Raw genomic sequence first — 27,425 nt, 5'->3', positions numbered from 1 at the left:
TATGCGAGTATGAAAGTCGATGACTGTTTCATCCTCGTTCATGCGCAGTTCTTCGAATTCTGACTGAACCAGTTGCAGCTTCGACTGTTTTACAGAGGTAGTTCCTTCGTATGTTGACTCAAGAGCCTCCCAAGCACCTTTAGCTGAAGGAATACCTGCAACAATTGAAAATTGGCTTTCATGCATAAGAGAATAAATTGTGTCTAAAGCCTTATCATTGTTTCCTGCATTGGTTATCTCTGTTTGAGTCCACTCAGTCTCTGGCTTAGTGACTTCTGTTCCATCAGTGCTGGAACTGGGTTTAGTGGGATGTGTCCAACCTGACACCACAGACCGCCATACGGCTTCACCTTTAGCTTTTAGATGCGTACGGGTGCGAGCCTTCCAATATGCGTAGTTGTCACCGGTCAACTGGGGAAGGACTTTTGTTCGCTCCATTCTGTAACACTTAACACCCCGTGAGATCAAACAAATAAGTAATAAACAGATAAATAACAAAAGCCGCTGAAGATATGAATTCAAGAGGCACGGAATCGCCAGATCGATAGACTAATAAATTAAGTCTACAGGCTCTGATACCAATTAAAATTGTACCGTGACACTTGAAATATAAACGCTATGTGTTTTTATATGTTAATTAAGTTATGCACCAATTTAGTTAATTAATTAAACTCGTTTATGCAAGAATAAATAATAACTGCAGAAAACATAAAGTAAATTAAAAACACAAGGAAATTGTTACGCAGTTCGGAGCTCCTTCTCCTACGTCTGCGGGGCAACCCACGTCTGCCCAATCCACTATAGATGTTCACCAAAAGGAGTATTACAAGAGGTAAATGAAGATGGCCTCCAACCTTTACCACTACCACTCTTTCTAACACCTATCCAGGACTGACACACGAATACCCGAACAATCTTCACAAGTTGCTTCAGCAGTACCACGTACTGATCATGCAGTACAATATAAATATTCTTACGAATTAAATCAGAAATTACAATTAAAATAGAAATTGCTTTGTAAAATCAGGAGAGCTCTCGCAATGTATAATTCTCAAATTGGCAAATGCTTCCTTCGAACCGTGTTAATTTATAGCACTTCTTGAACCATTAGTTAGGATCCTTAGCAATAGCTTTTTCTTTAGCCACCACTTGTTCGAATGAATCACCACCACTTATTCTTGTTAGAATAAACCACTGCCTTTCCTTGTTAGAATAAACCACTGCCACACTTTTTATTTCTTTGACATCTTCATACGCTGACTTCATACTCCAAGGCACAACATCCACATATTTATATCACATGGTCCAAAAATATAATTAACTTTAACAACTCTAATTAACTAAAAACAATAAAACTATTTACTAAATAAAATAGCCAATAACTTAATGTGTAAATTATTTTACACTTACAAATCTTATTCAGTTTACCATGTTGTATATGTATATTGACGGTTATCTAGCTATATCTAATGAGAATTTGATTCTTAATTCTTGAGTTCAACTTGATCTTCTTCTTCTTCCTCTTTCTCACTGTGTGGTTATAGCGTCCAATAATTACATAAGATTCATACGAGGCTACACCGTATTTCACAACATTATGATACTTTTATTGTGAGTTTTGCATAAATTTTAACCTCAATTTTTTATTCAATTTGGATATCAAGTATCAAAAATATCACACAAATTGTTTTAATATTTAAAGTAAATATAACTCAAAATCAAATCAACGTTCACCACACCACCCCTTGTCCACACCTACTACATAAACGAACAAAATTATTTTTTAGCCATTCTTCAACAATAATGATATTAGGCGAAAATTAAAATCATGTATTATATTAAATGTACACAAATTCAAATTGATCATTATATATAGCCAATATAGGTCTGTAAAATGTTATGGAAACTCAAATCAACTATGGTATATATATTGTGCTTAATTTTATCAATCAATGTTCATGCTAATGGTGCATGACGAACTTAAAAAAGAAGGTGATGGCACTATAGGTGATATTGCTTGAGAAATATCCTCCGAGTGAGAATACAAGAAAGGTTTTGGCGGCATTTCCAACTTCTCCAAGCTACCCACTAACATCTCAATAACTTTGTTCATTGATGGTCTGTCTGAGGGATCTGTTTGAATGCACCAAAATCCTATCAGTATCATCTTCTTTGCAATTTCTTCCTCCTCATCGGCTCTAAACCCTTGAAGCTTTAAATTCTCGTTTAGCAAAAGCCTTTGATATGCCCAATGAGGAAAGTATATCTCAGAACTATGACTCACCTTATCATTTACATTCTTTCTTCCTCCAACCATTTCTAAGACCATCATTCCGTAGCTATACACATCCGACTTGTGTGAAACAGATCCGAAATTCCGGCTAACCACTTCTGGAGCAATATAGCCAATAGTTCCTCTAGCTCCACACATAGATATTATGCTCTCCTTATTATTAGCACAGAGTTTTGCCAATCCAAAATCAGATATCTTGGGACAAAAGTCTTGATCAAGAAGAATGTTGTGTGGTTTTATGTCAAAATGCACAATCCTAGTATTGCAACCTTTGTGCAAGTATTCAAGCCCTTTAGCTATGCCAAGAGCAATTTCATACAACTTGTCCCATCCCAAATGAGTGCTATTTTCATGAATATATTTTTCGAGGGATCCATTAGCCATAAATTCATAAACCAGAGCTCTTTTAGTACCATGGGAACAAAATCCTAGAAGATTGACAACATTAACATGGGAGGTGCGACAAATGCTGACCACTTCATTGATGAATTCTTCCCCATTCCCTTTGGTTGAGTTTAAGACCTTAACTGCAACATGAAGACCGTTATGAAGATTACCTTTATACACTTCTCCATAGCCTCCTTGGCCAAGTTTGTGTTTGAATGAATTAGTCATTTTCTTGATATCTGAATAACTATAAACCACAGGGGCTAATGATCCATATTGCTCCATAAACACCTCAAGATTCCCATATTCTTTTCTTTCCTGCAATGCTTGTTTAAATATTCCTAACAAAGAAAACAGAGGAAATAATAAATTAAAAATTTCACGATTCAATTCAAATAAATGTATTAACAAATTAAAAGTCTACTGCTGGCATCTTTTTCATTTGTCGACTGCTCTATTATATATTTATCAGAAAGTGTCACAAGATTGTGTTTCAATAATAATAATATAAAATATAAATGTTTGAAGGGGAAATTAAGATACCTCCAATACAGCCCCTGTGGTTGAATGAGCCTTGCAAGTCAAGTTCGTTCCCAGAAGAATAGCGTTTCTGTCGTCGACGATATGCATACCGAAATAACTTAATTATGCAAAATGCAACAAAGCATAACGCAGCTCCACCTATGGCTGCAAAAATGCTTAACTCAGAATTGGTTTTCAAAAAAAAAAAAAAAAAAAAAACTCAGAATTGGAATGAACAGAATCGAATTCTTCCACTTCAAAATAATGAGTATATTTGTTTAATTACCAATGCCAATCTTCATTCCCACTTTACCACTTTTGCCTGTAAATTAATAAAAGGCGAAAAAAATTATTAAACGATGCTATAGTGTGCCAAAACAACTATCATTGTATTTAAATTTATGTTTTACCTCCACTAAAATAAAATTATTATTAACAATTTATATTTGTTATCTTACTTCTTTTAAACGTATTTTGTTTTAGTTTTTAACTTTTTACTATTGGAATATATTTCTATTTTCTAACTCTTAAAAAAAAATTGTAGTTTTAACATTTAAAGGAACAAAGTTATTAAACTTCGTTAAATTAAGTTGGACCACTAACATAAAGTATTTTTTCAATATATTAAAGGTTCATTTTTAATATATTGAATGTTCATTTAAGATATACTTTTTTGTGTATTGAAGGTTACCAAATAATGAAGTTTCAGTAAACAAATAATGAATTTTCAACACAATAAAAATGAACATTTATTATATTCATAGTTAATGTTGCAATGTAAACCATAGTCCACATTATAATTAATTTGCCTAACCCATTATACACTAGACCATGGTCCAAAACAACGGTAGCCGTTGCGTTCAACAAATCATGTCTCTGCGGTGTGCTCAACTATTTTTTTTTATGAAACTACAGTGTGTATAAAATAAAATTGAAAAGACATGTTTCACATATTAAGTGTATATTGTCGAATGAATATATGTAGTTGAATTAAAATGATATTTCAGTAATGCTATAATGAAACTACCATGTGTATAAAATAAAACTGAATAGCAGGTCTCACATATTAAGTGCATATTATCAAATGAAACTGTAGTTGAATTAGAATAATATTTTAGTTGTGTTGTAATGAAACTAAAATGTGTATAAAACGAAACTGAATAACATGTCTCACATATTTAGTGTATATTGTCAAATGAAACTATAGTTGAATTAGAATGATATTTTAATGTTGATGCAATGAAACTATAACGTGTATAAAATGAAACTAAATAGCAGGTCTCACATATTCTTCCAAAAGGCTGAACCCCAACCCTAAGGGCCCCCCACACCCCGACCCGACAGAGCATTTGGGAGGATGTAAAAACAGGTCTCACATATTGAGTGTATATTATATTGTCAAATGAAACTGTAGTTGAATTAGAATGATACTTTAATGTTGATGTAATAAAACTATAGTTCGTATAAAATGAAACGAAATAGCAGGTCTCACATATTGAGTGCATATTGTCAAATTAAATTGTAGTTGAATTTGAATGATACTTTAGTGGTGTCATAATGAAACTACAGTGTGTATAAAATGAAACTGAATAGTAGGTCTCACATATTGAGTGTGTTTGGTTCATGGGGTTAAACAAAAGAAATGGGAATGAAAGTCATACACATTGTTTTTTTTAGTACTATCGACTCTATTACGTACAATGTAGCATCTGTTTAATATACTTTCTCTATCTGTTGTAGTCGAAAGAGTCAATACACAAAGTCATACACATTGTTTGGTTGACAATTTTTAAAAACAAAGGTATATGATTTGATTACACGTATACTTACAAAACCATTACCTAATTGAAATTAGGTATCATTCCATTAATTCAGTCTTATCACTCCTCATTTCATCGCTTCCTCATTGCATCCTTACTTCATCAACTTGCCCACTGCACTACATACTCACCTCATCGCCACTCATAACATCAATTGCCCTGATTTTTGTTTTTGTTTTTGTTTTTGTTTTTGTTTTTTTTTTTTTAATCTTTGTTCTGATTATAAAGTCATATATAACCAATCATCAATACTGGTAACCATTTCAATTTGACCCTACTACCAAACAGGCAAAATATTTTCACAAATAATTCATTCCAATTACCAAGTACGGAGTATTTGATTCCCATTCCTATGTTTGAACTAAACGCACGTACCCATTGAGTGTATATATTGTCAAATGAAACTGTAGTTAAATTAGAGTGATATTTTAGTAGTAATATAACAAAACCTACTATATATATATATATATATATATATATATATATATATATATATATATATATATTAAATGAAACAGAATCATCCAGACATATATTGCACTGTACTCTTATTGCATCTATCTATCGATTGATTCATGGTCAATACAACTCTGAGAATACACTCAATGAAACAAATATAGGAGAGACAGATGAAAATACAAATATGTGATAAGATGATGAAAATATCACAACGAAATTGAGAAAGGTTACTGCATAGACCTTATGGAAATTTGCTGTCTATCATGATTAACGGTAAAAAAAAAATCCTAAAATTATTTAACTATGTTGTATTGCTTCCTGGTCCACCCTTCAATGTGGATCATTGCCTACCATAAGATTTTCCATAATTTGCCCTACTTGGCAAAAAAAAAAAAAAAGAGTGATTCGAGCTTGAAGATTTTCCATAATTATTTGCCCTAATGGGCTAGTTTATTTGTTTTCTTCAAGAAGAGGGTGGATCAAGAGTGTGAATAAAAGAAAATTTAAAGACGAACATAGATATTTTTATAGACTTGAGGTAACTCGGCAAATTATACCGTGCATCAGGGTGCACATTGCATTGTGCGCCCTAAAATTTTATGTGTATTATGTTAAAAGTTTATGTGTATTATGTTAAGAGTTTGTATGTATTATGTACTATGTTAGATTATGTGTATTATGTTAGGAGTTTATATGTATTCTACTATACAATTAGAGTTAATACCTCCAATGGTCCTCCGAGTATTAAGAGTTTACCAGCTGTGGTACTCCGAGTTTTAAATGACCTCCAATAGTCCTCCATGTTTTAAAAAATAACCACTCATGGTCCTTTTAGAACGTCTCGTGGTCATTTTAAATTCAGATTTGGTAGGGAATATCCCGACCGACACAAGCTCCACCACGACCGACTTGCCTTTGTCTTTCTCTTATGATCTTTTCAGGCGGCAGGTCGGGCTTTTTCCATGAAGACCCCGGTCGGGAATGGCCGGGAGTTGCCCGAGCGCTGATGTCAACCACCGAGCGGTAGCCCTTCGACGAAAGAGCTGATACAAGGACGCGAGAGGACGCGTGGTGGCTCTTCATGGCGACAGACAGGGCACCCGGGAAGATGACACGTGGTGGCTACGTGGAAGACATGCCGAGCGGCAGGAATCTTGTCCCCGGCATAGCGGCTATAAATGCCCACAGTAGCTACAGTGTAGAGGACTTTTGGACGATCAATAGGTTGTTGTTAGAGAATCCCGACCGCAGTCAGTCGGTATTCAGAGCAACCAAGTAGATTGCACTTAGGGCCTTTCCCGGGATCAATAAAGGTTTTACTTGCTTTAATTGGTCTCGTGATATTTTATATTGCTTACGTAGAATTAGCAGTATCATTTTGGCGCCGTCTGTGGGGAACCGTCCAAGAAACCAACGTCTTGACGAGCACCCGATCACCATATCGGCATGTATCCGTGGGCACACAACAACTTCGCCGACGACCAGGCGGACGCGGCGAGCTCCTCCGACCACTACGCTACCCAACAGCAGGGTCAGACGATGGACCTCAACCTCAACCTCTCACCACCGCATCCGTCAAATACGTACCCGGCCGCCCAGCAGCCGGTGAATTACATACAGCCGGGATACCCACCACCCGGTCTGCCATACCAGCAGCAGCCGATGATGTATCCCGCTCAGTATCCGTACCCGGTCCCACCTCCACCGTATGGGTACTGGCCAGGCCAACCGATGTGCTACACTTCCCCGGTTGGTTATCCACCATATACGCCTGCATATACAGCTCCAGCCGCCGCCCCTCCAGTACAACCGACCGCACAAGTAGAGCCGCAGTGTCAGTCCACTTCCCGGGCTCGACGCTCGGCTCATTCGCGGTTGGGGTCGGGGGGTGCTGATGCGATGGAGGCACCAGCCCGGGCCGTTCAAGCGGAGGACCCTGAAGAGGTTGCCCGAGCGGTAGCTTTCGATCGTCTCCGACCAGAGATGCGCCAGCGTTTGGGACCCCAAGACCCGAACCGCGGGCAAGAAGACGTACAAATGCAGGAAGCTAGCCATGAGGCTTCATCCGGGTATAGCGGGTCGAGATCTCACCGGCGACGACGCGCTCGGGATACAGCCCAAGCCGTTCAGGCCGCCGAGCTCAACGAAACCCGAGGATTGCTCTACAACCTCCAGGCTGAAGTTGCGCAGCTCAGGAGTGCGTATCCCACAGCACCCCCGGCCGACCGATCGACCCTGCACCAGACGCCTTTTACAGCAGCGGTAATGGCTCAGCCTTACCCGCTCGACTTAAAAGTCTCGGGAGAGAAGAGTTACGACGGTCGGACAGACCCGGAGGCTCACGTGAATGATTTCTTCAGCAATATGATGCTGAAAGGCGTTTCAGACGCCGTGATGTGCAGGGCCTTCTACTCAACGCTTACCGGTCGGGCGGCAGAATGGTTCCGAACCCTGCAGCCGGGGTCAATCGACAAATTTGAGACCCTGGCGATCAAGTTTGTACGGAAGTTCATTACTTCCAAAGTCGTGAGGAAGTCCTATATGTACCTCGAAAAGGCCAAGCAGCTCGAAGGGGAAAGCTTGACTGACTTCCTCATCAAGTGGAAGGCGGCGGTCGGGGAGGTCGAGCCTATGGATGATGCGACCGCCACTCACATGCTTCACATCTCCCTCCGGGCGGGATACTTATACCAGGATTTTATCCTCCACCCCCCGACCACATATGAGGAGGCCCTCCGAAGGGTCACTGATTACGCCAACGCAGGTGAGGCGAATGCCGTCAAGCGCTTGCAGGAGGTCGGCTCTTTGTCCCGTAAACCGGCCGGCCGGGCAGAACATCGGTCGGGAGATGACCATCCCCGATCCCGCACCAGGCCTGGCGAGTTTACGGCCTTAAACCGATCCGCGGCGGAGGCCATGCAGTACGCTCAGTCCTGCAATCTCATCAAACTCCCTCATCCCGATCGAGACGGCCCTGATAAGAGTAAGCATTGTGCCTACCATCGATGCGCCGGGCATGACACCGAGGAGTGTACCCACTTGCGCCAATTGCTGGAAGATTTGCTCAATTTGGGAAAATTGGACAGGTGCGTAGGGAAGAGAGAGGATAACAAGAGAAATACCGATCGGAGGGATCACAGACGATCTCATCACCGCTCTGATCGGTCGGGCCAGGACCGAAGAGACGATCGAAGGGACGATCGTCACGATGACCGACGGGACCTTGACCCCCCATCTGGCGGCCGTCCATCCGGCAAGCCCACCATCCATGTCATATTTGGCGGGCTAGAAGATGCATCTCGATCGAGGACGACCTGCCCGGTCGCGATCGTAGATTCTCGGGAGACCGGGAAAAGGCAGAGAATGGAACCCATAACCTTCACCCTTGAGGACCAACCTAGCAGCAGCGACCACGGCATGGAGGCGCTGGTGGTCACGATTGATGTCAAGGGGACGGATGTCCAAAGGGTTATGGTAGACACGGGCAGCAGTGTGAACGTCCTTTATTTGGACGTCTTCGAGAAGCTGGGCCTCGACAGGAAGGAGCTGACTCCGGTCGGTGTACCACTGTCGGGATTTACCGGGGCCTTGATCTACCCCGAGGGAAAGATAACGCTCCCCGTAGAGATCGGCACGCCTCCAAAATCGATCAAGACGGAGCTGGAGTTTGTTGTGGTCAACCTCCATTGTGTCCACAACATAATCTTGGGCCGACCCGCCATTATGAAGATCGGTGGGATAATCTCTATGCCCCACCTGTGCATGAAATTCCCTACCCCCAATGGGGTCGGCGTGGTCCGCGGCGATGTCCAATCCGCCCGGAAATGTTACACCCGAGCGGTTAATAGACGCGACTCCGGTCCGTCATCCCGGGTGAATACCATAGCCAAGGAGGAAGCTAAGGAACGGAAGGAGCAGCCCGAGCCTTCCGAAGAGATTGAAGAAGTCCCCCTGTCCGAGGACCGCCCGGACAGGAAGATTAAGATTGGCCGAGCCCTCAACCCCGAGCTCCGGGCAGAAGTCCTGGCTGTACTCCGGGAATACGCCGATATCTTTGCGTGGGGGCCCGAAGACATGCCCGGGATCGATCGGTCGGTCATCTGTCACAAGTTGGCCGTCGATCCTGCAGCCAAGCCGGTCATGCAGAAAACACGGCATCTCTCCTCCGATCGCCGCGAATTTGTCAGGGAGGAAGTCAAAAAGATGGCGGCGATCGAGCACATCCGACCGGTGATCTACCCCGAGTGGGTGGCTAATATTGTCCTTGTTCCGTAGCCCCCGGCTTGGAGGATGTGCATTGATTTCACCGACCTCAACAAGGCCTGCCCGCTCGACCCTTATCCGCTACCAAGCATACATCAGATGGTCGACGAGACGGCCGGGGCCGAGTTGATGAGCTTCATGGATGCCTTCAAGGGATATCACCAAATAATGATGCACCATGAAGACGAGAGCAAGACAGCCTTCGTAACCCCGGACGGGCTGTATTGCTACCGAGTGATGCCGTTCGGCCTCCGGAATGCAGGAGCGACCTATCAGAGAATGGTCAATATGCTCTTTGCCGATCTATTGGGCCGAACGATGGAGGCCTACATCGATGACATGCTGGTCAAGAGTCGTGACCGATCCGACCACACTCGGGACCTCCGGGAGTGCTTCCAGATTATGAGGAAATACCAGTTACGGCTGAACCCGACCAAGTGCACATTCGCGGTTCAGACCGGCAAGTTCCTTGGCTACATGATGACCAAGAGAGGAATTGAGCCCAACCCGGCCAAGGTAAAAGCGATTCTGGACATGCAACCACCTTCCACCGTTCGGGAGGTCCAGCAATTGACCGGTCGGTTGGCAGCCCTCAGCCGGTTCCTCTCCAAGTTAGCCGAGCGCGCTTTACCTTTCTTCAAGGTATTGCGAAAAGTTAATGGGTTCGTCTGGGACGAAGAGTGCCGAGCAGCTTTTGATGAGTTGAAGGAGTACCTCATGTCACCTATTGTGCTCTCAAAGCCCGAGCTCGGAGAAGAGCTAGACGTGTACCTCGCCGTCTCCGATCGTGCAGTAAGCGCAGTATTGTGCCGAACCGATCCGGAAGGGGTCCAGCGACCGGTGTACTACGTAAGCCATGCGCTACATGGTCCCGAGCTCCGGTACTCCCGGTTAGAGAAGGTCGTCTACGCCCTCTATATCGCCGCGAAGAAGTTGGCTCCCTACTTCCAGGGTCGAGCAATTCGCGTGTTGACCGATCAGCCGATCGGCCCAGTTCTCCGCACCGCTTCTTCATCCGGTCGCCTAGTCAAGTGGGCGTTAATGCTGACCCAGTACGCGATCGAATACCGACCAAGACCTGCTATCAAAGGTCAAGCCCTTGCTGACTTCTTGGTCGAATGCACCGCCCGGGATACTCGACCCCCCGAGATTGCAGATCCCGAGGCCGAGTGGTGGTCGCTGGCTACTGATGGGTCAAGTAGCAAAAAAGGAGCAGGGGGAGGAGTAGTGGTCACGAGCCCAGAAGGATTCAAAGTTTATTTTGCTCTCATGTATCAGTTCCACCCAACCAACAACGAAGCCGAGTATGAAGCATTTGTAAATGGCTTGCAATGCGCTCGGGACTTGGGGGCTGAATACATCCGAGCCCAAACAGATTCTGCGCTCGTGGTCGGGCAAGTTCTCGGAGATTATGAAGTCAATGGTGAGCGTTTGCAGTTATACCGAGACCTTGCCATGGAGAAGCTCGCTCAGTTCCGGGGGTATACCGTCCGACATATACCCCGATTGGATAACGCTGATGCGGATATCTTGTCCAAATTGGCCCAAGACGCCCCGGAACACATGTCGAGGATAGCTCGGATCTTGGTGATCCCCAAGCACAGTATCCATCGCCTGCCGGTCAATCCGATCCAACCGGTGGAAGATAGCTGGATCATCGATCTGAAGGAATACCTCGAGCACGGTCGACTCCCAGACGACCCGCAACGTGCTCGAAAAGCCAAGCTGAGAGCCCCGAGGTTCCAAGTCGTGAACGGTCGTCTCTTTCGGCGATCGTATGGAGGCCCCCTTATGCGTTGCTTAACCGCATTCGAGGCCGAGTTAGTCATGAAGGAGCTGCACTCGGGAATCTGCTCCTCACATCAGGGAGGTCGATCCCTGGCCCGTCGTATCATGCTGATCGGGTACTATTGGCCGTCCCTCCAGCTAGACTGTGAAAAGTTAGCTCGGGAATGTGAGACGTGCCAACTGTACGCCCGGATGCCTGGACGACCGGCAACCTTCTACCAGCCAGTCACGACCGCAATTCCTTTCGCTAGGTGGGGGGTGGACATCTTGGGCCCCTTTCCTCAGCTGTCCGGTCGGAGAAGGTTTGTGATCGTCGCCGTTGATTACTTCTCCAAGTGGATAGAAGCCGAGCCCTTAGCCACGATCACATCTCAGCAGTGTGCTCGGTTCCTTTGGCGCAATGTCGTTTCCCGTTTTGGCGTGCCCGTACATCTCATCAGCGATAACGGTCGCCAATTTGTGAGCCAATATTTTCAGAATTTCTTGGCCACGATCGGGACGACTCATGTCCGGTCGTCTGTCGCTTACCCGCAGGGAAATGGGCAAGTGGAAAATGCTAACCGGACGATTTTGGAAGGTCTGAAAAAGAAGTTACACTCGGCCGGTCGTAGTTGGGCCGATGAGTTGCCATATGTCTTATGGACTTATCGGACGACCCCGAGGGAAGCTACTTTGGAGACCCCTTTCGCCCTGGTTTACGGAGCTGAAGCCCGACTCCCGATCGAGGCTTGGATCCCGACCGATCGTGAGAGAGCCTACAACGCGGAGGACAATGAACATGCCATGGCTGTGGATCTCGATGCGGTCGAAGAAAAAAGAGAGCTAGCCGCTCGGCGTATGGCCGAGTACCAGAAGCGCGTCAAGAGCTCGAAGGACGTTCGGGTCAACCCTCGTTATTTTCAAGTGGGAGATTATGTCTTACGACGAAGGGAGGCCAGTCAACCTTTAGAAGGGGGAAAGCTAGCTCAGAACTGGGAAGGGCCGTACATCATCAACGCTGTCATCCGGCCGGGGACATACCGACTAGAGACAACGACGGGTCGGCTAATAGAGGGGACTTGGAATTCCGAGCACCTCGTTCTTTTTAGGCATTAGCCTATTTTTTGTATTTTTAGACGAAGTGGGGGCTGGACCTGCGAGTTAGTCCCGGTCGTCATTTCTATGTAAATTTTATGGTTGTAAAATTAATTCAACCGCCTGCGAGCGGGAAAGTTTAATGTATATACGATCGATGATTGCTCGACCGTTTGTATGCGGCGGCGCGATCGGTTATTTTCTTTCACCCTCGTCATGAGCAGATCAGTTCAACATTCAATCGATCGGGCGAAGTCTTCCGACCGGTCAAAACGCGCTCCACATAGGCGGACACTCAAGTCACGCCACCGATCGGGGAAGCCAGGAGCTCTCAGCATTATTCCCCGATCCGTCCAACTTCTGTCCACTATCGCACCCACTCGTGCCTCGTGCGCGCAATAGTGTGGGGGCTGGGATAAGGAAGTATACAAGGCCCGTCGCTCGGTTACATTCCGATCGTAGAGGCTTGCTTGTTCTCGGCCCGTCGCTCGGTTACATTCCGACCGTAGAGGCTTGAAAATTTTTCCGGCAAAGGCCTGGAGATCGGGTAAACCCGATCGGTTGGCCAGTTTTGAAGTCGAAACATCGAACGCACGACCAGGCCATAAGGTCGTAAGGTCGGGCGTTGAGTGGATCGAGTATCGCGAGACCGGGCCTAAAGGCCAAGTGGTCGAGTGATTAAGATCAGTGTGTGCAAATTGAAAAGCAAGGAAATAAAAGACGAGTGGCGCGAGATCGAGCAAAAATAAAATTTTATTAAATGGCAAAAGGTGCCCGGTACAATTCGGGACCGGGCTCCCGATCGATCATCATTACAAAAAGGGGAGACAGCCTAGTCTACTCCTTCGCCTCCCGAGCTCCAGCAGCTGCTTCTTTCCCGCTCGAAGGGGCCGCTGACGATGCCCCGGGCTCGGACGCCTTGGCTTTCGGGGCGAAGGGAGAGGGACCGGGATCGGCTAGGTCTGGGGGCAAGACCGAGAGGACCAGCTGAAGGTCCTCCCCATCCAAAGCTTGCTCCAACCGGGTGCGGACTCGTTCAAGCATCTTCCGCTTCCCGGCCGTGAAACCCCAGCGGCCGAACGAGACGATCAGTTCTTCGCCGATCGCTGTTCCCCGGGCTTCTGTGAGGAAGGCCGAGCCCAGGTCCTTATCTTTGAAGGCTGCTCGCGCCAGCTCGCTCGGGCTCTCGAGCTGAGCCTTCAGCTCCTTGGCCTCCCCAATCGCCCGGCTGGCGACCTTCTCGGCCAGCACCCGCTCCTCGTCACCCTTCTTCAGGGCCTTCTGCGTTTTCTCCAGCTCGGCCTGGAGCTCTTTGATCTCCTTCAGACGACGAGCGGCCGTCTTCTTGTGGTGATCAGCCTCCTCGGCCAGCATAGCTTGACCCTGAAGAAGTTGGGTCGCCCGGGAGATCTGCAATACAAAGAGGATATTCAAGATTAGCCCGATCAACGATACTTGGGCAAAGAAAGATTAAAAGTTGGGACTTACCTCAGCAAGATCGTAGCCGATCCGCTCAGCAACCTGGGTCGGGGTCATCTTCCCCAGGTCCGCTCGGGCTGGCGCGGCATTGCCGATCCGTGCCAGCACGGATGTAGGCTCCCTCTCCCGCCCGGCCGAAGGGGTCGGGCTGTGCTGTTCCCGGCGGCGCTTCAGGCTGCCCACCTCGGTCGCGCCTTGGTTGGCGACCTTCTCCTTGCCCCGGGCGACCTCCACCCGAGTGACTAGGACGTCCGGCTGCTCCACGATGAAGCCCTCGCCCGTCGTCACGGTCGAGGCGCTCAGAGGTCGGGCAGATGGGATCTCCTTCTCCCCGGCCGCCTTGGTCTTGGCCTTCTTCTTCCCGCCGAGCGAGATCTTGACGGGTGGGGGAAGGGCGGTGTCTTCATCACCAAACTCGGCCATAGCTGCAAAACAAGAAAGTTAGTCAGATCGAGATAATCAGCAAGGTCGGGGGAAGTAGCTCGTGGCAAACCTTTCTTCTTTCGTTTGGACGGCTTGGCGACCGTCACGCCCATCGGAACGGGCAGGTACTTCTCCCGTAGCTCGTACGTGGGGGGCGGGAGCTTGGCGGCTTCCAGGCTCTCGGCCGTCCGGAAGATGGTGTACTCATGCAGCTCGCTCGAGATCCGGGAGACCGTTTCCTTGAGCGCCTGGGTCGCGTCCGGCACCACTTGTTTTCGAAAGTGGGTGCTCCAAGTGCGGTCAACCGGGAGGATCCAGGGGTTGTACTTGATGGAGAAAATCCTGTTTTTCCACCCCTTGTTGTTCCCGGGCAAGCCTCTGATCGAACACATATCTGCCCGGGATTGCAGCATCAGGAACCCACCCCCATAGCGGCCCGGGAGAACCTTGATCTGGTAGATGAAGTTGAACAACTCCATCGTGCACTCGGCTTCGTGCCGAGCACATATCTGTGGGAAGCAGGCCAGGATCCGATGTGCGTTCGGGCAGATCTGGGCCGGGACGACCCGGTAATAGGCCAGGAAGGCGTTCAGGAGGGGGGTGAAGGGAATGGCGATCGGAGCCATCAGGGAGTCGTAGTGCATCCCGATCCACTTGCCCCGATGCCTGTCGATCACGTTTCCCAGCTGCCGGCTCGTGTCGAACTCTGCCCGACCCCGGAGTATTTCAGCAATCCGAGCCGCTTCGCCTTTGGTCAGCAGGCTCATCTCTTGCTCGACACTCTCGCTGTTCAGGAATTCGAGCTCGACGGCTGGTGTAGCCGGCCCGGCCGGGTCTTCTTCGGTCTGCTCGGGGGTATTTTCTCGATCACCACCTCGAGGAGCAGCTTCCGGGTGGTCCCCAACCACCCGGGTAGGCGTTTCCCTAACGCCCTCGGTTGGAGAACCCCGCCCGCTTGACGTGGTCCTCTCTTCCTCTTCTTCGCTGGAGCTCCCCGATCCGCTCGAGCTTGAGCTTGACGATCCAGAGGAGCTTGATGCGTTGTCTCGCTCGGCGGCTTGCTCGGGGGCTTGCGTCGCTCGGGGACTAGCGTCCGGGGTGTAGGACATAATGTCCACTTCCTCGTCGCTGATGTGCTCGACCTCCTCGTCGTAATCAGCAATCGAGGCGTTTTGACTGTCTGAGTCCGTCATATCGATCTACCTAAAGGTCGGTCGGAGTTAGTAAGGACTTGAGACGTCCGGGACAGTTAGTTGACCTAGCAGTTCTACCTATAAATGAGAGCCTAAAGTAAAGAGGAGGGTTGAGAGCCTACCGATTGAAGGAAGATTGAAGTTTGAAGCTTGAAAGTTGAAGTTTGCTTGCTCGACTGCCTTGCTAAGCTGCTCTGCTCGGGACTCTCTGAGGGTACCGACTGATGCGAAAGAGTGAGGAAAGTTCAAATGAGGGCCTCAAGGGCCTATTTATAGGAGGACATTTAGGCGGGAAATGGGCCAACTTGCCTGACACGACCCGCGCTGAATCCGAGGCGACGGATGGGATCGCCGAGGCCGGCAGAGGCCGACACGTGGCGTAGGAGGGAATGACAGCTGGCCGGTCGGTCTAATGCCTGACGGTTGGGCTTCTTCATCCCGTCCCGTTTTTTCCCGACTGATCAAAAAGGCCCGGGCTGGGGGGCTTTTGGTAGGGAATGTCCCGACCGACACAAGCTCCACCACGACCGACTTGCCTTTGTCTTTCTCTTATGATCTTTTCAGGCGGCAGGTCGGGCTTTTTCCATGAAGACCCCGGTCGGGAATGGCCGGGAGTTGCCCGAGCGCTGATGTCAACCACCGAGCGGTAGCCCTTCGACGAAAGAGCTGATACAAGGACGCGAGAGGACGCGTGGCGGCTCTTCATGGCGACAGACAGGGCATGAAATCATAAAAGACAAAAAAGAATAATGATAATAACAACTAGAAAGTGGAAATTTTATAGGTGGAGCCTGGAGGCCACCGCCAGTCTAGCATCCTGTGGCTGAGGAATTGTTGAACGGAGATCAGTAAAGGGCTTTAAAGGCCAAATTCAACACCAGGTCTTCCCAAAATATGATGTCGGTCTATAAACAAAATAAAGTTGGGCCCTTAGTTACTAATTATAACTTTTGGCATAGTGGTAAGTGTTTGATTCTAACCGTTACCATGAGGGCAGGTTCTGTTTTGTATTTGGTTATGGCAGAAACAGGAGAATTCATTGTTGTAAGAACCACAGTTTCCCCCACTTTTCTCGCATTCGCTACAATTAGACCCATCCCACTGCAGAACAAATCCTCTCTTCAAAACTTGTGTATAATTCAACTCCACCAATTTGCTTATAGCTTCAGCCTCCACGGGCGTGTTAACCGGGGGCTGGCACAACTCTACTGAATAGTTGTAGTGCTCAAAGAGATCAGTATGAAAATCAGCAAAAGAATGATGGGAGCCATTGCTGGCACAATCCACAGAATAAGTCCCCATCTCGTAAGGCTTCGGGCAACCATAGAAGAAGAAGAGGTCATCCGTGTCAGGGCCATAGCTAAACGGGGTACCTTCCGTGCTAAAATTGCTTCGAGGAACAGGACATTCATTATCCTCGTCAAAAACCTCGGATTTAGCCAACCGGAAGGAATTGTTGGGGTAAAACATGTTTTTGAGGATATAATCATCGTTTCGAATCTTGATAACGGGCTTGTCATCGTCACACGTTATGGTGTATCCAGGCAAGCCGCAGTTGGATTCTTGTTTGTTTGGAATCCAGAAAGGGAATGACACCTTGAGGCCATTACCACAATCTTGAGGATTGCAGGTTGAGGAATTCAAGGATTGGGCTTCATATAGTGAGATGAAGATGAAAATAATACAAAGGATTATTGAACTCTTGAACATGATTGAAGATGGAGGGAATATAGAGAGAGCAAAAGAATGAAGCAGGAAAGAGGAGGATGGAAATGATACTAGAAAGAATTCTTGGTAATTTTTCTAGTTTGTACATTTATGTGAATAAACTAGTTGCAGTCTTTTGTATAAAGATGAGGAAAAATTTGTTTCAAAGACTTCAAGCAACTGCCTGCAAAGACTGTTTTAGCCTCCCAATGAGCTATTTGGTGAAATATAGGTAATATGGGGGGAAAACAAAACCTCCAAGATACGATATAGGTTGACGACATGAAATGTTGACTTCAAACTTTAGCTTTAATTTGAACAAACATCCAATGGATGACCCAAAAGTCAAAAAATGTAGGAAATGCATTACAACATGGAAATTAAGGTATGACATTTGTTTTTACAACATTTTATTTTTAATGTTCTATAATCTTTTTTTATTTTGTCTGGCCATGAGTTTCCTCATTCAAGGTACACGGATCATGTGTTTCCTCACACACCTCCCATGAGTTTTATGATCATTCATTTGATATTGAACTTCTACAATTTCTAACAGCACCATATTCAATTTGGGGTAACCATAATTTCCATAATCAAGTTAGTAGACCGCTAGATTGGTAACTACAAAGTTCCAAGTTCAATTCTTAGTATGAGCGATATATTGGACTTCTTGATTTGAATTCGTCAGCTATGAGCAACCTAGGATATTTTATCTTATTCTGATCATTTGTCTACTAGAGTTACAATATGAGATTTATTCATTGCACACCTCAAATAGTGATTGTGAGTTTCCCTCACATAGTATGCTAGAGAACTTATGAAAGACGAATACAACTCAAGTTTCAAAATTTAATTTAATGATAGGTTAAATTTTCTTTTCAAGCAATAGACCCAAATTCAAGAAAAAAAAAAGTATGATAATAGTGTTTCAAATTTCATGTCACAATAAGATGGGAATGTGACTAATTCAATTTGTTGTGTGGACATTGAAGATTGACCAATTGGGTGGTTGATGATGATTGGTCAAGAAATTGGGATTAGAGTAGACGAAAGCTAAAGATTTTCTAAGGTGGGTGCTGGGAGGTTGGTAAAACCGAAAGTATTCTCTTTTGGTTAATATTCACACCTTGCAGACAATGATAGCTTTAGCCTTTAGCTATGAGCCATACGTGAGCGTGACAACACAGACATTCTAACGCGGAATTGATTTCTCAAAGTCTCTACCTTTGACAAAATCAAAATAATAGGCATTTCACGACATAAATAATATTAATAATTTATCTTGAATCCAACCAGTATTGGACACGTGGAAATTAAATTTCACATTATCTAAAAAAGTAACAATTGTTACTGATTATTTCTTTAAAATAGTTTTAGTCTTATAGATTAGTACATCTTCTAATTTTCTTCTTTTTTTCATTTCCCATATTTATAACCTAATAAAACATCTAGTTTCATAGTTAGATCAAGATGAGTACCTAGTCTCCTAATTTCCTATTCTAGCCTTGTTTGTTCTTAGCAAGAAAGCGCAAATTGGAATGGTTTTACTTTTCTAGATTATTACATCATCTAGTTTAGTGTTTGCTCTTTTCATACATTCTTCATTATACAAATATACAATTAGAAATTGGCAAAGGGTGGAAGGAATGATAACCTTTGGTTGTCTAAACGCTAAATTTGGAAAAACGATTAAAACATTTAACAACTCTTATCACTCTCTAAACACATATTTAACAATGTTGAGAATAGAGTTATTTATCACCCAAACTGCTTCAAGTGTTAAGATGTTCAACTGATGAAATAAAAGTTTAGTGGAACTAATGTATGATCGACTTTAATATCACTGTTCTTCCAAATGCATCGTAATTAAGTATCTAATAGGATTTAAAAGGTATAGACTTCAAAATAAGTAGGCTAAGCTACTTGGGAAAAAAAAGGGTGATTTGGGCATGAATACTAGGCCTCACGCGTCTTTTACAATAATTGTTATACAATGGATCAGAGTTCATTTTACATTGTAAATTCTGATCTAAAAAGTTGTTATATTCTTGTACTTCCAGATGTTCCAGTTAATCTATTATGTGCTTGTAAAAATAAATTAAATACACATAACATGTTAACTATAGACACAAATGGTTTACTGTAGGTACAGAATATGTTAATTGTAGACATATAATTTTATACTTACCGTTAACCGTGTGTGTCAGTAGTTACTATTTTATGTGTTTGTAGTTAACATGTTATATGTCTTTAATTTATTTATAGCACATAAACAATTAATTGCAGATAATGAATATGCTAACGGCAAACATATAATCTTAAGGTTATTTTTGACCAGTGTCCACAATGCAAAGTAAACCTCGATCCATGGTATAATTTGCCATTTTACAATGGACTAACTGATTTGTTTTCTTCAACAATAGTTATTGTGTGGACCAGAGTCTACACAACTGTGTGGACTATGATCCAAAAACGACGTCATTTTGCTTAATTTTATTTTTTGTGCGCTTAGCTGCAACATAAATTTTTATAATTCATAATGTATATTATTCTAAAATATAATGTACATTATTTTAAAATATAATGTACATTATATTATCCTAAATATGTTATTATTCTAACACATAATGTACATTATTTTAATACATAATGCACATTATTCTTACTTATAATATTCACAACAATACTTTAGTCCGTGGTCCACATGCGTGGACGACGGTCCACACAATAATTTGCCTTTCTTCAAGAGGGCGGCCGGATCAAAAGTGTGAATAAAAGGGAATCTAAACCCACATATGAAGATGAGCAAGGGCCAAGGTGTTACCTTTTTTGTCGTCGAATCCACAGGAGTAAGGGTAGATTCCGTCGTGACAAAGACACGTTGGTTCTTCTAAATTTGTGCCCGACCAACATACCCCATCAGAAGTCTCGCAAGAAAAACAGTACTCATAGCTCCCATTATACACCACCGGAATCCCTTGGCTCAACGCCCTCAACAACTCCATCTTGTTGCCCCTCACCTCCGTCAATTTAATTTCCGAAATCGGAACCTCAACTCTCGACTCACAATAACTTTTCTGATCCAAAACCCCCCTCGGGACACTATTGTCGTCCTCAAAAAACCCAAACTTCTCAACACCATCCTCGGTGCATTCGAACCCAAATCTTGAATACTCCGGGGGCAGGTGGAACGACGAGTTACAATCGAAGTGCAACGTAATGTTATGCATATCAGGGAAGTGTAAAAATGGGTCATCACTCAACCTCGTTTCACTAATTGATCTATTGGGGCACTCATCGTCGACCAGATCGCTACGCGCAATTTTCATCATATATTTATAAGGAACATCGATGTCGAACACCCGAAATGACAGGGAATTAATGATCATAGTCGTATGATTAGTTTTCTCGTCGCACGTAAGTTGGAAATCTGGATGGCCGCAATCTTTAAGCCTGTCTCCGCCCCAGAAAGGGTACCCAATACCCTTGATTTCACCGCAGTTATAGTAGCTACTATTACACGTCAAAAACTGATTGCCGGAGACCAGTGGAGAGGAGGTGAGCAGGAGGAATATGATGGTGGTGATGGAATGGGGAAGAAGAGAGTGGAAGCTTAGTACATACATTTGTAATTAAGAGCATATGTAGAGGAGGAGATGATGATGGAGTTTAATGGAGAATGGAATGATATGATGATGCGTTTTCTAGCTGTAATATTTTTAAAGGAAAAGGGCGACATTTTTCCTTCATATTGCTAAGAAACTAGGAACATGAGAACTAGATTGTCCAAGGTTGAATTGTATAACGTTGACCAGTACATTGGAACATGAGAACGCACGCGGCAGCTGCTAAGTTGATCGATGACTCTTTCCACTGGTCAATTACTTAGAAATTATTGGAAAATGAACCTGCTTAATTAAACCGACCCTATACGAATGAAATTAGTCTAAATATAGTACAGTTTTAAAGGTGCTCTCACAGTTAAGACATGCTCATAACACTTCGTGGTTTGACAAAAACATACTTCTGAATTTTTGCTTTCTAACACCCACAGATTCCTATTTTCTTAGGATGATTATTATTATTAAAAGAAGGCTAAGGATTCTCCCTCTAGAAAGTAGACTACAGGATAATGTATTGGTTTAGTTTGTTATATAATATAATATGACTGCTAACTTTGAAGTAAATAATAAAAAAACACAGATGTCCCTTTCCTTTATTATCCTTTAGAATAAGGTTGTGGTCCTTACACAAAATTTACCATGTGAACTAATATCCAAAATAAGATATTTGTACAGACCATATATATAAGCTATACTCGTAGTAATTTGAGCATAAAAATTTATGTGAGTGTATGTTATAAACTTAAAAAAATGGCTTTATTTATTTATTTTATTTTTTTTTGAAGAAAATAATTTCTTGATTTAACAGTGATATGTTTTACTTTAAAATTATTTCTTTGAAAGTATTATGGAGCACTTTTTTTGTTGAAGAATGATAAATTTTACTTTAAACATAATAAATGCTACTTCATTCTTAACAATAATGATTTAGCTTTCAATAATAGGTTCTGCTTAAAAATATTACCTTTTACAGGGCGTTTGGTTGGAGGGAGGGAATTATGTGGGAAAGGAATTGTAATTCCATGGGAGTTGAAATACTGTGAATAAAGTGGGAATTTAAATTCCAGTGTTTGGTTGATAGGAATAGAATTACTGGAAATTTCAATTCCAATGTTTGGTATACATGGGAATTGAAAGGGAATAAGTAGTATAAAGTCAAAAATGTCTATTATTGTTGTTAGACATTAATTTTAGGTTAAAAAAGGAAGGGGTAATTTTGACTCATCACTATCTTTTTTTCCCAGGAATTAAAATACCAGGGGGGACATGGGATTTTAATTCCATGAAAATGGAGGAATTGCAATTCCATGGAATTGCAATTCCCTTCAACCAAACTACGGAATTTAATGGCCTTTGGAATTAGGTGGGAATTAAGTGGGAAGGGAATTTAAAATCCCTCCAATCAAACGCCCTGTTAGTTGAGGAGAAATAGACGATAGCCGCGGCAAAAAATTTCCTATCACCACCACAAAAATAATAATAATAATAATAATAAACATCAAGACTAAGAGTGCTGATGTTTCGAAAGTGAAGCTCTGGTATGTTGTCTTTTTTTAGCAAGAGAAAAACCAACAACTTGAAAAACTCCATAATCATTATTCAAGATTCTTTACTGGATTATGAACCCTACTTTGTGACTCTTGTTAGCAAAGAATCATATAGATCGTAAAGCATCCTAGATTCCTAGGTTACATATAACTGGTCGGCTTAAACTAAAATAGTAAATAGGCCACTCATGTTAAGAATCGAATTCGTAATCTTATGGTTATCAAATCAACTTAAATCGTGTTTTAGTTGTTTATATTTAGGCGTAGTTTCTTCTATTATAATGTACGAAGAAATTATTCACATAAGACTAGGCAAAAAGAAAATCATTATTGTGTGAACGGTGGACCATACTATTAAATAATGTACATTCACTACACAAATAATGTACTTTTAGTATATTAAAAATGTAAATTGTATTCAGAGAAATTAAAATATATTATTTGAGTACTAAAAATACATTATTTTGTATACTGTTCATCCAATACACTAAAAATGTACTTTTAGTATATTAAAAATGTACCTTTTGTTATGATCCACACAATTATTTGACAAACAAAGTTATAACTGCCCAATAATCCAACACAACAATTGTTATACCATGGCCTAAGTTCACCTTGCATCGTACTTCGGTCCAAAAATTATGTGTCTATATATATTTAACATACTATGTGTCTTCAATTAATAAATAATTTGTCTATAAATAAATTGAAAGCACATAATTTGCTAACTGCGAGCATATAATATGTTAACTGTATATTATGTATCTGTAGTTAACATATTATATGTCTTCAATTTATTTACAAACACATACTATGTTAATTACAGATACATAATTTAAATATCATTTTAGATCAAGGTCTACCTTATATTATGGACCCGAATCCTTAGAATTAATTTGCTTCCAAACTAAACACTTGCAATCATTATTGCATGGACCATGATCCACACAATTATGTGGACCATAAATAAAAAGTACATTTTTAATATATTAATGGTACATTATTTATGTACATAAAGTACATTTTTTCAAAATACAATTTTAATATAGTAAAGCTACATTATTTTATATAATGTAGCTTCAGTACAAAATAATATACTTTTAATTTATTAAAAATATGTGTGGACCATTACAATAATTTGTGTGGACCATTACAATAATTTGCCAAACACTCGTAACTGGGCCGTTCATAAACTACATGTGAAAACTTAGATTGGGCCTCTACAAATTCCTACGCGTCACCCATTTTCCCTTAATATTTGTCAGAAGGCACAGACAGGAAACTGAGGAAAGACCATATTACAAAGTCACGTTTGAGTACCCAAAAAAAAAAAAAAAAAAAAAAAGTATATAATAATACAGACAGGAATTAAAGATAGTGGCGGACAGAGTTGACCGTGATGCAGTTTCGGTATATTACAAACGAATAAATTTTACATGTCTTCCTAATTTCTCCTCCTATTTTATACTCCCTATTATTTAATATGCTTTTATTACTCAATTTTGTAGGGGCTCAAATTTTAAAAGAATCACTTGACCTAGAATTAAAAGAGATACTGTATGGATAACCAAGCCAAAACGACTAAATATACAAACTTGTGACTACTATGTCATGATTTTAAATCCAACCTTCTTTGTTTTATCTTGTTAATTAGGTACAATTTAAGCTAATTTATCTATTTGTGATCTTTTACTAACTAGGGTCACAATGTGAGCTCCGTACACACTTTAAAGTAGTGGCTACGGATTTAAATTGTCACAAAAAAGAACAAAAAAAAAAAAAAAAAAAAACAGATCGTGACTGGGTTTGGTATAGTCAACGAAGGAATAGTGTAGAGGAGTTGCAAGGTTGTAGTAGCTAGCTTATAGGTGTTTTTTGAAGTTTTAAAAGTCCAACTATCCCCATAAGACAAAATCCACAGATCAGCTTCATACTAGCGGCGTGGAAATCACTCTCCTCCATTCGACCATTCCTTTTAGATTCCACACCGTACCCAGTCAAAACCCAAACCTAATCCTTTGCATAACAAGTCTTTGGAGATGACAGCTGCCTTCCTCAGTCCTCACCATGCGCACAGATCATAAAGATTGTCACTAATTTGTATTTTCCCGTATCGGAAATGTTAGGTGAATTCTTATGTTGTTGAATATTCAACAACCAACTTGACTCAATAATAATTCACTTTTAAAGCTAGAAACTATATTGCAGGTAGCTAGGCATACAGAATGAATGAATGAATGTTTAAGAAAAAAGAAATGGTTGGGAATTGAATGAAAGAAGTAGGTGAATGATACATACCTTTAGAAGGGCAATCAGGGACGATAATGACTGTTTCGTTCTTGCAAAAGCACAAAAAGTTGCCGAAATTATGTTTGCCCTGCTCGCACCACCCTTGGGGATTACAGTGGCTGCAATCGTCCAACGGCTGCCAGTTAAGATTGAACCCATTACTCATAGCTCCGCCGATGTTCATAACTAACCATTTAATATCATTTTCAACTACCCCTACTGTTTCCATCACCGTCGTCTCCACTCTGGCCTCACAAATTCTCCACCAATCCCAACTGTACGGATTAAAAGCTCCCACATACAAGTAGGACGCCTTTCGGTCTGACTTTAAACAGTGAATAGGAGGATAGGCGGCATCTCCACCAGGAAGAGGATTTTGGGTGCAGTTGAAGTAGAAAATTAGATTCAGATCTTTATGGCCGTAATAAAGCCACGGAGATTTTTGGGTGAGAGTAAAGTTGTGGCGTGCCCTGGGACAATCTTTCTTGAATGCATCGGCGTCCGCAAGAGTAACTGAATAATCATCATAGTTGATGTCCTTGACGAGAAAAGCATCATCAGAAAGGTAAAGAAGGGGGAACTCAGGATGTGGGTTTGAGCAGTCGATGCCGAAACCGGGATACCCACACACGGTTGATGAATTGTCGTCCACCCTCCAGAAAGGATATTTAATGTTCTCCAACTTTCCTAATTTCTTGCAGGGTGATGGAGGGTGGCAATGATTTTCTCTAAATACTACTGCAATATGATCTTCATCTGCGGCGTTTAATTTGATTAAGAAGAAGAAGAAGAAGAAGAAGATGGTAAACACAAGGATGAATGAAGAGGGAAACATTTTTAGAGAGCAGTTGACTGGGAAGCTAAATGGCAGGCGTGTGTGTATGTGCAACCACCCCACCATTACTTTTATGTATGCAAAATGCCAGCTAACAATGTCTTTCTTTAATTCTGCTTTGCCCATACCGTGTTCTTCTTTTTAATTTGGGACATTTGGAAAATGGAGCAGTCAACGTCGTCGTCTAAACAGTCTACTTGCTAATTCTTTCCATCAAACAAATTCTAACATACAATAAAGATTCCTAAATACTCTCTCTTTCACATGTATAAATATAATACTTTTACATTTTATAATTTAAATGTATTATATTTTCTTTATAGGTAACACATCTCTCTTCTTTCACAAAGAATCAATACTGCTTCCATTGAGAAAGTCACTTTATGCCACTAGACCACAAGGTCATTGGCATATATATACATCTATCTGAATATACTTGCTTTCTATTTGATCTTTTAATGTAATAAAATGTCACATATAAATATTTACAAAATAAAAAGATAAACACTAAAACTTTTAGCACAAAGAGCAAACAAAATGTAATTGACTAAGACCATCTCCAACGGAGCGCTAAACCACCAAAACACCAAAAAAAAATAAAAAAAATAAAAAAAATAGCGCGATTCAGCTCCAACGGGGCACTATTTCACCAAAATTTTGGCGCACTATGAACAGTGCTACGCCATATTTGGCGCAACACTTTTCACATTGCGCCAAATCTCTATAATTTTTTTCTTCATTTTTACCCCTCTTTTTTGTTTAATTCCTTTTGTATTTTGTTTTTTGTTTTAATATATTTGTATATTTTGTTAAATTGTTAACTATAAATTTTATATTATTTAAAATGAATTATATCATTTGAATGATTTCATCAAGACGATTAAAATAAGTCTAATATTGAACATAGATTAATTAAAAATGAAAACACATAAAGCTCAATTATAACAAAATTAAAGCAAATTACATACTTAATTTAAAGCAAACATATAAAACTTAATTAAAACTACTTTAAACATACTTAATTTAAAGCAAACACATAAATTGTATATTATTAAAATAAATTTATATCATTTGAAAGATCTTATCAAGACGATTAAAACAAAACTAATATTAAATATAATTTAATTAAAAATAAAATTACATAAAATATAATTAAAGTCTAAATTATTAAATTACAACTATTAGTTTTGTTAAAAGAATAAAAGTATAAATATAAACTTTATGAGGGGTGTAGGAATAAAATTTGGTGCAGAATTTGGTGTAATGGGTTGGAGATGAAAAAAATTTGGTGTAAGAATATGCTGGGAATATTCCTTTTTTGTGCAAAATTTGGTGCAATGGTTGGAGATGGTCTAAGCTTGCAGATAAGCAAACGAGCAAAAACAAATAAACTTTTTTTTTTTTTTTCATTTGTTACACTTATAAGTGATGGTTTAAAACGATAAAATGAGATAGTTAGATAAAAATAAATATATTTGGGTAGATTGTTAATATTGGCATCAAATTGACTGAATATATTGAAAATATAGGGGTAAATTGACTAAAAATAAACATGATAAAATTGGCAGCGCAATAATAACATTAAGGCCAAATTAATATTTTTGCCAAAAATAATAATATATAAAAAGTTTGGATGGAGAGGTAAAAACTAACACATAATTCTATTAGAATTATAGACAATAGAAGCAGTGAGCAAATTGAAGTTTGGAAGCTACAAAATACT

General features: G+C 41.8%; 1 protein-coding gene across 3 annotated transcripts; it reads right to left on the bottom strand.

Moving 5' to 3' along the window:
• Nucleotides 1–1,809: 1,809 nt before the first annotated feature.
• On the bottom strand, nt 1,810–25,843 carry LOC109164486 (LEAF RUST 10 DISEASE-RESISTANCE LOCUS RECEPTOR-LIKE PROTEIN KINASE-like 2.1). Of its 3 annotated transcripts, XM_019313004.1 has the most exons (4): nt 24,877–25,843; nt 3,489–3,524; nt 3,224–3,367; nt 1,810–3,021 (listed from the first exon to the last, which is right to left on the bottom strand). In XM_019313004.1, exons 1-4 carry the CDS (start codon nt 25,826–25,828, stop codon nt 1,946–1,948), a joined length of 2,208 nt encoding a protein of 735 aa, XP_019168549.1. In that variant the 5' UTR covers nt 25,829–25,843; the 3' UTR covers nt 1,810–1,945. The 3 variants fall into 3 exon arrangements, with proteins under 3 accessions (XP_019168549.1, XP_019168550.1, XP_019168551.1); XM_019313005.1 differs by lacking the exon at nt 3,489–3,524; XM_019313006.1 differs by lacking the exons at nt 1,810–3,021; nt 3,224–3,367; nt 3,489–3,524 and adding exons at nt 13,342–14,016; nt 14,095–14,510.
• Nucleotides 25,844–27,425: the final 1,582 nt, after the last annotated feature.

Source organism: Ipomoea nil, unplaced genomic scaffold, assembly GCF_001879475.1.
Source record: "Ipomoea nil cultivar Tokyo-kokei standard unplaced genomic scaffold, Asagao_1.1 scaffold3065, whole genome shotgun sequence".
Classification (NCBI taxonomy): Eukaryota; Viridiplantae; Streptophyta; class Magnoliopsida; order Solanales; family Convolvulaceae; genus Ipomoea; species Ipomoea nil.
The sequence above is the reverse complement of the archived record's forward strand: the minus strand, read 5'-3'. Positions and strand labels throughout refer to the sequence as shown.